General features: G+C 32.7%; 1 protein-coding gene across 1 annotated transcript in view; it reads left to right on the top strand.

The window, feature by feature from the left end:
* LOC149557223 (inositol monophosphatase 3-like) overlaps positions 1–12639 on the top strand; it is a 71998-nt gene that overhangs the window by 20802 nt on the left and 38557 nt on the right. Inside the window, exons 4-6 of the mRNA XM_089831943.1 lie at positions 5746–5826; positions 5905–6008; positions 6281–6365. Of these exons, the coding sequence (XP_089688069.1) occupies positions 5746–5826; positions 5905–6008; positions 6281–6365 (270 nt within the window). The remainder of the gene's footprint in view (positions 1–5745; positions 5827–5904; positions 6009–6280; positions 6366–12639) is intronic.

Below are 12639 nucleotides of genomic sequence, written 5' to 3'. Positions count from 1 at the left end.
ATTTATAAGGTAACACAATAGTTCTTAGTTTTTAATTTAATGCCTAGTGATCTTGTCTTTAATAATACATATTTATTGATCAGTTAGCTCATGATAATCCATAGTATATTCTTGCTTGCTTAGCCATTTACCCCTTAGCCTTGGTGGTTAGAACTCATACCTGTCGACCCATGGGTGGATGGGTAAGGGGCACATTACCAATCGTCACACTACTGCAAAAAAGAGAATTGCCATGATAATAACATATTCCTCACTATAAAATCAAGGTTACTATAACAAGTAATCATTTTCTTAAAACATCATAACAGATTTAACCACCATTTCACTTTCCATGAAAATATAACAAATAACCAACTTTTCCATTTCACATGAAACCATAATGTTTAACTAATTTACCAGTCAACGGACTTCGCATGAAATTTCAACAGCTATAAGAACATTTTTAAATTAGGCAAAATTTGGGATGTAACAAGTTTTATAATCACTAAGAATTTCCATTATGTGTAGGCATTGTTAAACATTAGTTTTTCTCTTTTGCAACCTCTAAGGCTAGGTTTACTTAAATATTATTAGTTTGATCGAAATAGGGCTTTGCCATGAAATATTTTCCTAGTTTTGGACTACTTAATCTGTTCAACTTTGATAGGCTTGTTTTGCCATTTTGGAAAGTTGCTGCTGTCACGTGCTAGCAGATACGTGTATCAGTGTAGCCCAGGGATGTATCCCCCTCATCCCTAGCATTATTGGAACAGGGATGCGGGGACGGTGTTCTGATGTCCTTAGTGGCTTCGTCTATTTTGCCACAATTTTTCGGAAATGTAGGGACATCTTGGTGTCCTCAAATTGGTTAGGGGCATGCAACAACATCCCTCAACCACTCTGGGGATGCTTGTTGGGTGGATATTTTGCAATTGATAGTTTTTAGAATTGCTGCTACAAAACAGTAGTTTTAGCCATAGTATGCAGAAATTTTTTCTTCTGCCTTAAAGGGAAGGCTCTCCCTTCTTACTATTGCTTGGATCAATTCAAGGTAAGCATGAAGTCGAGAGAATCTAAAAAGGGATGCTACCAATATTCTTTCCTCTTTTTAAGGAAAGAATCCAAATACTCATTAAAACATGTAATGGGAACAATGAAACTCTAACTATACTTCTATCTCAAAATGGAACCGTGATACCAATAAACTCAAATCAACTCACAAATTGATCATGAGTGGACTGACTTAGATCTATGTCTAATTTCTAAGCTATAAGGACAAATAAGGAGCTAATAGACTCCTACACAATCCTTCAAAGATGAGTTTCCACAAATGGAGCACACAGACTTCTACAGGAGGATAATTTCTAACTCTAATTTCACCACCACAAATGGAGCATACAAACAGTCATAAACAATGATTTCTTAATTTTAAATCCCTAAGTTATCCTAGTGCACAGATTGAAAGTAACTAATTCTATGGAGGCTCTGAATATAAACAAGATTGCATTAATTTAAGAAAGCAATACAAATTGCAAGCACAACTTACAATGTACACCACCACGACCATTCTCAAACACAACTTTGAAACAAATTGCTTCTTCTATTCACTTGTCTTTGAAACTTGTACAAATAAATCACAGTTATACTTGCATCAATTATGCATAGTTTTCTTGCATGTATAAAGTTACAATCGAAGACGCTCCCTTATATAGGCAAAGGAGTGAGAGAAAAGAGGAGAAAAAGGTGGGAGAAACTCAATCACCTTGACTAAGTCAAAAAGGAAAGAAGACTTATTCAATTACATTGTTGAAGGTTCATGTAATTTGATTGCATGCAAATCAATTACACACAAGTGACACAACATGTCATATGAACGACAAGCAAAAAGTTGAAAACAAACTAAAGCAAAATGATGAAAATGTTGAATTGTTGAATTTGAATGAATCAATCCTATAGATTATTAGATCGTTGACTTTCTCACAAAAGTCAGTTCTATGCATCACCTTTGGCCATCTAGAGAAGCTGATTTTCTTGTTGATCACCCACTTGTCATTTGAAAACTGAATGTAATCAAGCTTATTCTCATTCCGCAGTTGTTGTGAATTCTCCTTTGTCATATTTGCACATTTTGGAAGTTTCGATATTTTGAAAACCTTCTCTATGATGTCCAGATGTAAACTCAAGACAACTTTCCCATCAACATCTTTTACTAATTTTGTTTTTGAATCACAATGCTTGGCACATTCCCACACAAACTCAAGTTCTAGGGCAGCCATTGGGAAAGTGGAGATCAAATAAATATTGCTTCTTTTGATTTAGAGCATTTCTTCTTGATAGGATGTCTATTCTTTAAAGAAATTCTGACATATCTACATGACCAATCTTTGTATCTCTAATTCCATTGTATGAGGACGAAACTTGGGATGGAGTGATATGAGCCAATTCCTTGTCATGTTGATATTTTATTTTATCTTTACCTTTGGAAGGTGAAGATTCTTCAGACATATCTTGGCTTGGAGAGTTTGCTGCAACATGAAAATTCCAATGAAAACATCTTCTAATGGGATTGAATCCGTGAGGGTTTCAAGATTTGGACAACATTGATAGATCCATGGAGGACAAATGCTTTGGGTATGATTTAGATACTTTCTGAACACTTAGATAGGCTGGAAAATCTTAAGGCTGAAAATGTCTGTGAAACCTTGAATTTCTTGAGACAACTTTCATCATTTTCCTCAAACTAACTCTCTAAAGCACCAAAAATAAGCAAAACATCTAAATAATCAAACAAATATATTTACAAAACAAGGAAAAGAAAGAAAAAACATACCTCTTGCAATGACTCAAAACAAAGACTTTTAAACACCTCAACCTTGCAAGCAATTTCATTTTAGAGGGAAAAGGAATGAGAGCTTGAATCTATTTGTGATCAAGAACAAAAATCTAGGGCTGACAATGAACAAATGGAAGGAAAAGAGCATAAGAATGCATCAAATATGCAACAAAATCAAGAAATGCAAACAAAATCAAAGATTTACACTTACTTGGAGGGCAAAGAGTAAAACTTGGAGCAAGAATAAAGTTGGAACGAAACACCTCCCTCCAAATCGGGTTTCTAAATGCATTTACATATTGCATATGTGATTTTTTCAAAACTCTTCCTTTCAAACCCTAAATCAGACTTCTCAAAGAATATTACACATTTTCATGGTATGTAAATGAGATACATAAGTGCAGATCATACTTTTTAGTTTGCATTGTATATTATTTCTCCTCTCTATGCAAATCACACTTTTTATGGCGACTTATACGTTATATTTTGGAAGCTATTTGCAAGTATGAGAGAAATCACAGTTTTTATCTTGGATTGCACATTGCTTTTGCTGAAACATGAGCAGCTAAGAGGTAAGTCACACTTTTTGGCTTGGAATGCATATTGCATAAATTGGAGTTGCTTTTTATGGTTTTAGAGTGCATGTGTAATGTCACTTGAGAAGTGCAATCACATATGCGTTTTAATGCAATGTAATGCTCAGCCAAATGGTTTTGAAAAGATACCGGCGGTTTCTCATGGAAACAAGTTGTTTTGAATATGGAAGCAACCAAAAAACATGATTTTCACCTCTCATTTCATATTGCATATGATGGTGAAGTAATGAATGTGCAATGTGCTTGAAGAAGTGCGATTTGGCACTTGAAAGGAAACATATTTAACTAAACAGTGGTTTTCAACTCTATTTCCATATTACACATTATGCAAATTGCACTTTTCATATGCATTTGCATATTGACTTGCAAGCATATGTTATTAACTTGTTTTAACTTGCACTTTTCACTTGGTTTGTAATTTGCACGTGTCTAATTGTTTCACTTAAGTCCAATTGCACTTTTTGGACTCTATTACACATTTCACTTATAGTTGCATGTGTAATGTGTAAATTGGTTCAAAAAGTGCACTTTATGACTTTAGTGATTTAAATTATAGCTTAAAAGATCAAAAAGTGCATGGGTAATGTGTAAATAGGTTCAAAAAGTGCACTTTATGACTTAAGTGATTTAAAAGATCAAAAAGTGGAATGTTTAAAAGGTATTTACACTTTTAAAAATCACTTTAAGCTAAAAACATTAAAAAATGCAACATAACAACAAAATAAAAGATTTAAAGGTTTAATTTTAATAAAATATGCAATCAAGTTTCTAAAGTCCGATTACAAATTCACTCAAATCTTTATATTTTTTGATTGGCAACCTTGATTAAGGCCTATGATAGCTCAAAACAAGTGTTTGACTGAGAGCAAGAGATTAAAGGTAACAAAAGGACCAAAACAACCAAGACAAACACATTAAAATGCAAAAAAAGATTTTGAAGGCCTAAAAAGTTAAGCATATGCCATTAGATTCGATAAATCTAATTAAGCTTATAGAAACAAAGGAAACTTGACGAGAATCTTTGATAGAAGGATTCATAATATGAATTAGGAAATGTTAATTGATCAACTTTCACCAATCATATAGTGAATCAACTTAGAGAAATACGAAGTTTTTAATGTCAAAATTTTGTAGTGTTGCCTCCATTTTGTAATCACAAAATGGAGAACAACAATGCATAGGCATCCCCTGTCATGGCAGAAATAAAAAGCACAATTTATAAAAAAAGACATTTTTAATTTGATATTCCGGTGATGACGAGTTTGCGGATCTCTTGAGGGATGATTAGAGGCCTACTTCACTACATTTTAGCATTTTGATTTTGTAGTTTGTACTTGTTTTGATATCATGCTACTCAATGTAATCATCTTTATGATAGGATACTCATACTTTTGATTTCTATTATATAATATAACTCTTTCGTTTGCTGATTCAACTTTTTAAAATTTTATTGTTTGAACTTCAATGTTCAATGCAATGTTCAAGTATTTAGTAATTCTAATTTACTTATTTTCTGTTTTAAATCTTCATGTCTTATATTGGTATACATCTTTTCATCACTAGCATTTCAAGTACAACATGTATAGTATATACACCCCCTAGTCCCCCCGTTGTCCCGAAATTGAGGCGCCTCTGTCCCCCCCACCTAGAAATTTGTCCCCCGGTTTTGAAATTGCCCCGTCCCCGAGGGGGGTGTAACTATGATGAATTGTAAATTCTTTTCTAGATCTAGTAGTGTTAGGGAATGTGTTTGTGCTTTCTTAGGGACAATGATTACTGCTGTTTTTTGTTGTCCATTCATTTCGTTTTGTTTTTCTTTATAACCGTCTTGGGAAAGGTTATCTTAGAGAAGTTACAAAAAAATACTCCCTAAAAGTTTTCCATTACTAGTAAACCTTTGATTTCATTCATGCTTGTTGGTATCCTCCAGTCTTTGCATTCATGGGGTCTACTACTAGATTTTCGGTCCATTTCTTAATGAAGCCACATTTGTAAAGTCTACTGTAGAATTTAATTTCTTTAGTAAGTTTAACCACTACTTCCAGGTGCTTTATATGTTCGTCTTCGATCTAGTTGAATTATAATATATTTCTTGAAAACTATGCTAATTTTTTATAGATATTACAATGATGTTTGTTTTCTTATGAAGATTTCTGATGTGTTTGAAATGCCAAAAGGAATGCCGAGGAATTTTCACTGGCCATAGCCAGCTACAAAAGCCTGTTTTTGGGATGACTACCTGCTTATTTTCTGTTATTGGATTGACAGTGGCTTACAGAAATTTAAAGTGTTTGTTTATCACTATTTCAAGAGTAATTTGTGCTTTTCTCAAGGCAGGTGGATTTGGTTACGGAGACTGATAAGGCATGTGAAGACACTATTTTTCAGCATCTAAAACAAACATATCCAGATCATCAGGTGTACAATTGGTGTTGTAGAAGATTCTATTTCTCTTATTCATTCAAGCAGAGTTAATGACTTTAGTTTTCTTTGCAGTTCATAGGGGAAGAAACTTCTGCTGTTAATGGTACTGCTGATTTGACTGAGGCGCCAACATGGATAGTCGATCCTCTGGATGGAACAACAAATTTTGTTCATGGGTACAATGTCATCTGTTTTTCAGTATTTTAAAAGGAGACTTTACCCTTTAGCAGTTGGATATAGGCTTTGCAATCTTGAGATATAGCATTTTCTGTATGTGAAACTCCCTTTGAAAATATTTTGGGTTATTAACTTATTAGTACATGTCAATAGAATACTTATTTTGATTTCAAAACAAGAAGAGAAAACTAAAGGTGAATGGTGAAGCTTTGCAAGAAAAGTCTATTATTTTTATGGTATCCTTACTTATTATACAGGACTTGGTTGACAGGTTTCCTTTTGTTTGTGTTTCAATTGGACTGACGATTGAAAAGATCCCTATGATTGGTGTTGTGTACAATCCGATTCTTGGTGAGGTGAGATACATGTTTGTTTTGTGACACTATTTATAGATGAACCATGTCAAAATAAGCTTCTTTATCTGCAAAGGCACTTTGTAAAAAGTTTAACCAAATACATTTGGTTGGTTTAGTGCATAGTTACCAGGAATTATGCTTCCTACATTGAAATGCATATTCATACTTTTTGGAATATTTAAGTGCTTCATCACACAGAGTCACACAACACTATTTCAGATCAGAAGTTTGTTCAATATAGATATATGTGCACACTTTGTAAGAGACAAAACCTCCAGCCTAAATTGTTATGAAGAGTGAGTATGAATGATTTTATTTTTCTGTTTATATCATACCAAGACAAATTAACGATACAAAGTATAAATTGTTTGAGGATGAAAGTTTGGACCTTAAACAGAGGAACATGCTGATGTGTTGAAATGATAACTGTTTTACACTTTTATATAGTGGATTCAGCTACTAAATTGATAAGTTGCCCAATGTTTTGTTGTATGATTTCTTCTTGATGTCCTTCGTTTGTCAATCTGGTACCCAATCTCTTAAGCACCAAGTAAGTTTATTTTAGGTTTTCTCTTGACTGAGTTTGGGAAATTTAATATCCTTTTAAATGCTACAAATTTTCAATAGTGGGAACTTGATAACTTTAAGTCTTTATGATATGTCATTATTTTCCTCCAAATCTATCAATGGCACTCAAAAACTTTGTCCTGTTCTGTGGGAATCAGCAACCGTGTTAGGAAAAAAAGGACCGAGGCTTTTGTGATTGTGTATGTTGTCTTCTTAACCAAATCCTAGTGTATTTCCTTTTTCATGGGGTTACTATAAGTTTTTAATACATGGTAAAAGATTGCATACTGATCATGACACAATTGTGGTGGGCATGGATATCCACAATACATAAGCCAGGTCATATACCCAGAGGATGTAGAAGGTCAATTATAAAATTAGTATTTTGTCAAGCTTGTACATGGGATGGGAAATGATTGTGTTATATAGAAAAAAGTCATGAATCACAATAAGGTTAACATGAAAAAACTTGATCTTTTAACTTAGAATGCTACTCAATTCCTTCAAACAGATGTTTATGACCCCACCTACGAGCTAGTATTAATGAAACAAAATAACATAACTTGTATTAATTTCTTATTTGGAAAGGGTTTGTCCTAGTTCTTGTATGGATCCATCTCATTTCTTACCTCTCTTGTAGTTTGATGGTGGAAATGTGGCTTAATATTGCATGACAGAGTAGTTTTCTAGTTGGATTGAAAAAACCTAGCTTCAATTTTTTTTTCCAAATTTTAGGAATTCATTTTAATCTTGGGAATTTTCTAATCAGTACAATTCATGTACACACACAGACATATACATATACACACAAATTTTTTGGAAGGCAAGCATACCTATAATCGTCTTTTTTCACAAATTTTAAGAATTCATTTTATCTTGGACATTTCTAGATATGTATATATATGCATACATATATATTTTTGGATATGTATACATACACACATACATACATATATACACGTAAAAGTTTAACTCACATTTTTGTAGACACAAAAAACGTACATAAAAATATCGACGCAGGTCAAATATAGGTTACCATGCATTTCTCACTTGTGTTTTTGCTTTGAAACCATGTATTTTCTCTTGCAAGATGTCAATTGTAAATTTAATACACTTTTATGATTGAATTTTTAAAAATATGTTTTTTTCAAGAGATTTTAAATTTTAGTACTTGCTAAGTTGCCAAGTTGAAAATTTTGGGCTTGCCAAGTACTTTCTGTAAAAAATCCGGCTGGCTCGCTTTGTAGTTATGTAGAAGTGTTTGATCTTTATTTTGTTATTTTGGTTTTGCAATTTTTGGATTTTCAATTGAATAATAAATGCTGAAATAAGTATAAGACCAATACAATTTCTAGCTATGCCAAATATTGGATTCCAACTGTAAATTGTAAATGTAAAAAGGATCTCTGATAGGAAAATAAATATGCTTTTAGTCTGAAAATAATAGTCTGAACTGAATTCAGACTCTTATATATTATTTATAATAATACTCACAGTAGTCTTTATATGAATCTGAAGTATATAATATAACTTGTTCTTGATAATTCCTAGCACTTTACCGAAGACCAGATCACAGATTATAAGGGAGCATTACCAATGTGATTGCTGTCTCTATATCTCACAGTCGGTCAACAATATATACTATGGTGAAAGGGCTCATGACCTTGTAGAGACATGACTCGTACGTGGCCCAAGGGCCATGTAGAGTCATGGCTCTACGGTGCCATGAATCGGTATTATTTAAGGAAGCCAATACAACATAACATAGCCCGATTTAATATAAACACAGCCCGATCCATTAAAGAACAAGTATATATATATATATACACCATAACAAGGATTAACATTAGTGTATGATTATCATCACAGACTGCTTAATATATATATATATATATATATATATATATATATATATATATATATATATATATATATATATATATATATATATATATATATATATATATATATATATATATATATATATATATATATATATAGGATAATCACAAATTCATATACTTATGATAATGTGTACTTCACTTCTAATAAAGCTACACTTTAACACTCCCTCTTAGCAAGGGAGAAGTGAGATAACAAATATTTCTCATGAATCTTAACATGATACAACTATTAGAGATATCTAACCAAATAATAGTTTATCTGACTTTAACACTCTAAAATAGTGACTTGTCAAATAACTATAATCATAATGTTATGAACTCTATCATAACAAGTATTATGATCTCCAACATACTGGATCAACAACTAAATTGATCATAATACATTTGTTATCAATGACTTCCGGCATATCTAGAACAACAGAATCTGTCATGATAATATACCCATCATTTGTAAGATTGTCACCTTACAACGATTACCTTCTGAATATATATGTCTATGAAAGATTGGCACCTTTCATTACATATTTGATGCAACTATAGAATTAGAAGCATAAACACACATAACATTGAACTTAAGTTCAATATTCAAAATTACAATTTAGTCATACCACGTTTTCCTTTGAAATATTCCAATTTAAGCTTGGCAAGAGATTTGGTAAGAACATATGCAGTTTGTTCATTTGTACTTATGTACTCTAGTTTGATAACATCTCAATGTACCATATCCCTAATATAATGATAAGGTATTTCGATATGCTTAGATCGATTGTGGAAAACTGGATTTGCAAAAAGCTTGATACAACTTTGATTATCGTAGTGAATAAGAGTTGGCTTCAAGGGTTTCTTGGTCAACCCAAATAGCAACTTTCGCAACCATACTACTTCTCTGGCTCCCATGGAGGAGACTATATATTCTGCTTCAGTGGAGCTTAAGGCAATTGAAGATTGTTTTCTGCTGAACCAGGAGATTGTTGCAAACCCAAGGCCGAAACAACATCCTGTGGTACTCTTACATTTAGTAGAGCTGCCTACTCAATTAGAATGTGAATATCCATGAAGATTGATTTCAACTTGATCGTATTTGAGTCCCATATCAACTGAACCTCTTAGATATTGTAAAATGTTCTTAGCTGCCATAAGATGTATTTTCTTTGGTTCACACATGAATTGACTTAAAGTATTAGTTGCATAACAAATATCAGGACGAGTATTAACTAAGTGGATTAGTGATCCGATGATCTACCTGTAGTAAGTAGGATTAGTAGGTTCAGATTCAAATCCGTCATTCTTCAATTTCTGTAAATTAGCTTCCATAGGAGTAGGTACTGGTTTACAATCCATCATTCCAAACTTAGTTAAAATATCAACAATGTATTTTCCTTGATTTAAGAAAGTGCAGTTCTCCCGTTGCCAAACTTCTAAGCCTAGGAAGTAATGAAGAAGCCCTAGGTCTTTCCTGTTTGCATTTAGCTATAAGATGTTTTTTACCTGTTATTAGTAAGTCATCAACATATAATACAAGAATAATCATATCATCTCCATTTATTTTGAAGTATAGGTTAGGAATCAGGATCAACTTCATTCTTGGAATACCCTAATTTTGTGAGATAGCTGTCTATTCTTTTGTACCATGCCCTGGGTCCTTGTTTAAGGCCATAGTGTTTTCTTTAATTTACATACATGAGAATTTTTGTCATGAGTGATGAATCCTTCTGGTTGGTCAATATATACTTCTTCAATTTTTCCGTCTAAAAATGTTGTTTTGACATCCATTTGATGTATCTTCCACCCTTTGAATGCTGCAATTTCTATGATAGTCCTAATAGATGTGTACTGGGCGATTGGAGAAAATGTTTCTTCATAATCAATTCCTTCTACAAGAATCCATGAGCTACAAATTTGGCTTTGTATTTTTCAATATTGTCATCAGGTGCATGCTTGATTTTGTATAGCCATTTAGAAGAGACAATTGATTTATTCTTCGGTTTGGGTACAACATCCCACACATCATTTTTTAGTATTGATTGATATTCTTCAATTATTGCATCTTTCCAAGATTTTCTTGATAAAGCTTTTTCAACACTTGTAGGCTCTATTTTAATGAGTTCAAAGAGTAGTGCTACATAGCAAGAATGATTCCTTGTTCTCTTATTTTCTCTGACTACTTCATCAGGTTCTATATGATTTTCTTTTATCATTTTTCTAGCCCAAAGTGGTCTCTTTTTATTGTTAGGATTTTCGGTATTCTCTAAATTTGGAATAAGAGGTGTAATGTGTTTAGTATCATTCTCCCTCTCATTCTCTATTGAAGGATTCTCATCTAGTTCAGTAGTAGGTTCTGAGTATGATTCATCAATGTTCTTGGAAAGATTAAAGGCAATGTCTTCTTCAAATTTTACATCTCTATTGATTTCAATGGTTCTTTGTCCAGGGACATAGATCCTGTAACCTTTCGTTGATTCACTGTATCCAACGAGTATACTCTTCTTTCCAGATGGTTCTAATTTTGTTCTTTTTTCTTTAGGAATATGAATATAAACAAGACACCAAATATTCTTAGGTGTCTTAAGTTTGGTTTGATGCCTGTAAATACTTTTTCAGGAGTTGCATTTTCCAATATTGAGTGAGGACATCTATTTGAATATAAACTATAATATTAGAAGCTTCAGTCCAAAAAGAGGTATGAAGATTTTGGTCATGCATCATAGCTCTGGTTGATTCAATAATGGATCTGTTTGTCCGTTCTGCAACTCCATTCTGTTGAGAATTATATGGTACAAATAACTCCCTCTTAATCCCAATAGAAATGCAAAAGTCTTTAAAGATTTCTGAGATGTATTCACCTCCATTATCTGATCTCAAGGTTTTGATTTTCTGTCCAGATTGGTTTTCAACTAGGGCTTTGAATTCTTTGAGTTTGGATAATACTTTGAATGACTCCTTTTGTTTAAGAAATTAAATCCAAGTTCTCCTAGAATAGTCATCTATAAAGATCACATAGTAGAGACATCCATTTAGAAAGGTACAGACATAGGACCACAAAGATTAGTATGAATAAGTTCAAGTACAGATTTAGATTTATGTTCACTTTTGGGAAAGGAACGTTTTGTGTTTTTACTTAGGGCACATCCTTTGCAAATACCTAAATGATCAGGTTTAAGACTAGGTAATCCAATTACAATTTTTCCTATAGTTGATAAGGCACGAAAATGAAGGTGACCTAGTCTTCTATGCTATATTTCATTTGTGTTTAATGCTTCATGATTTAGGGCTAAATTTTGTTGGTTACAAAGTTTATATAAGCTCCCATCTCTAAATCCAATGGAAATAGTTTTCTTGATGTTGGAATTTTTTGGCCAAGATAGTACTTTATCTTCTTGGAAGGTGATTCAATACCCTTGATCAGCAAGACCAGAGATAGAGACCAAATTTCTTTTTATGCCAAATACAAACAAAATGTTCATAAGTTGAAGAGTAATACTTTAATTTAGTTGAATTGAACATGATCCAATACCTTTTATCGAGTGTGTAGAGTTGTCTCCAGTGGTTACTTCTTTAGAGGAGTATCCTTCAAATCTTTCAAATTTATCTCTAAAACATGTGATATGACGTAATGCTCCACTATCTATAATCCAAGTGTTTTTGGTGGAGTTTAATTCACTTGAGGGTTCTAGATAGAATGTGAAGTTTTTCATCTTTTTCATCTTTGATTTTTGCTAGAGCTGCTTGAATTTTCTTTCGTTCTTGGAAGAAGTTATGAGTATGACCAAATTTGTCACATTTGAAGTATTGTACTTTTGAAC

The sequence above is a fragment of the Cupressus sempervirens genome, chromosome 5 (genome assembly GCF_028749045.1).
Source record: "Cupressus sempervirens isolate cs-2001-9-10 chromosome 5, ASM2874904v1, whole genome shotgun sequence".
Lineage (NCBI taxonomy): Eukaryota > Viridiplantae > Streptophyta > Pinopsida > Cupressales > Cupressaceae > Cupressus > Cupressus sempervirens.
Note: the sequence above shows the minus strand (reverse complement) of the source record. Positions and strands in the feature narration are given on the sequence as shown.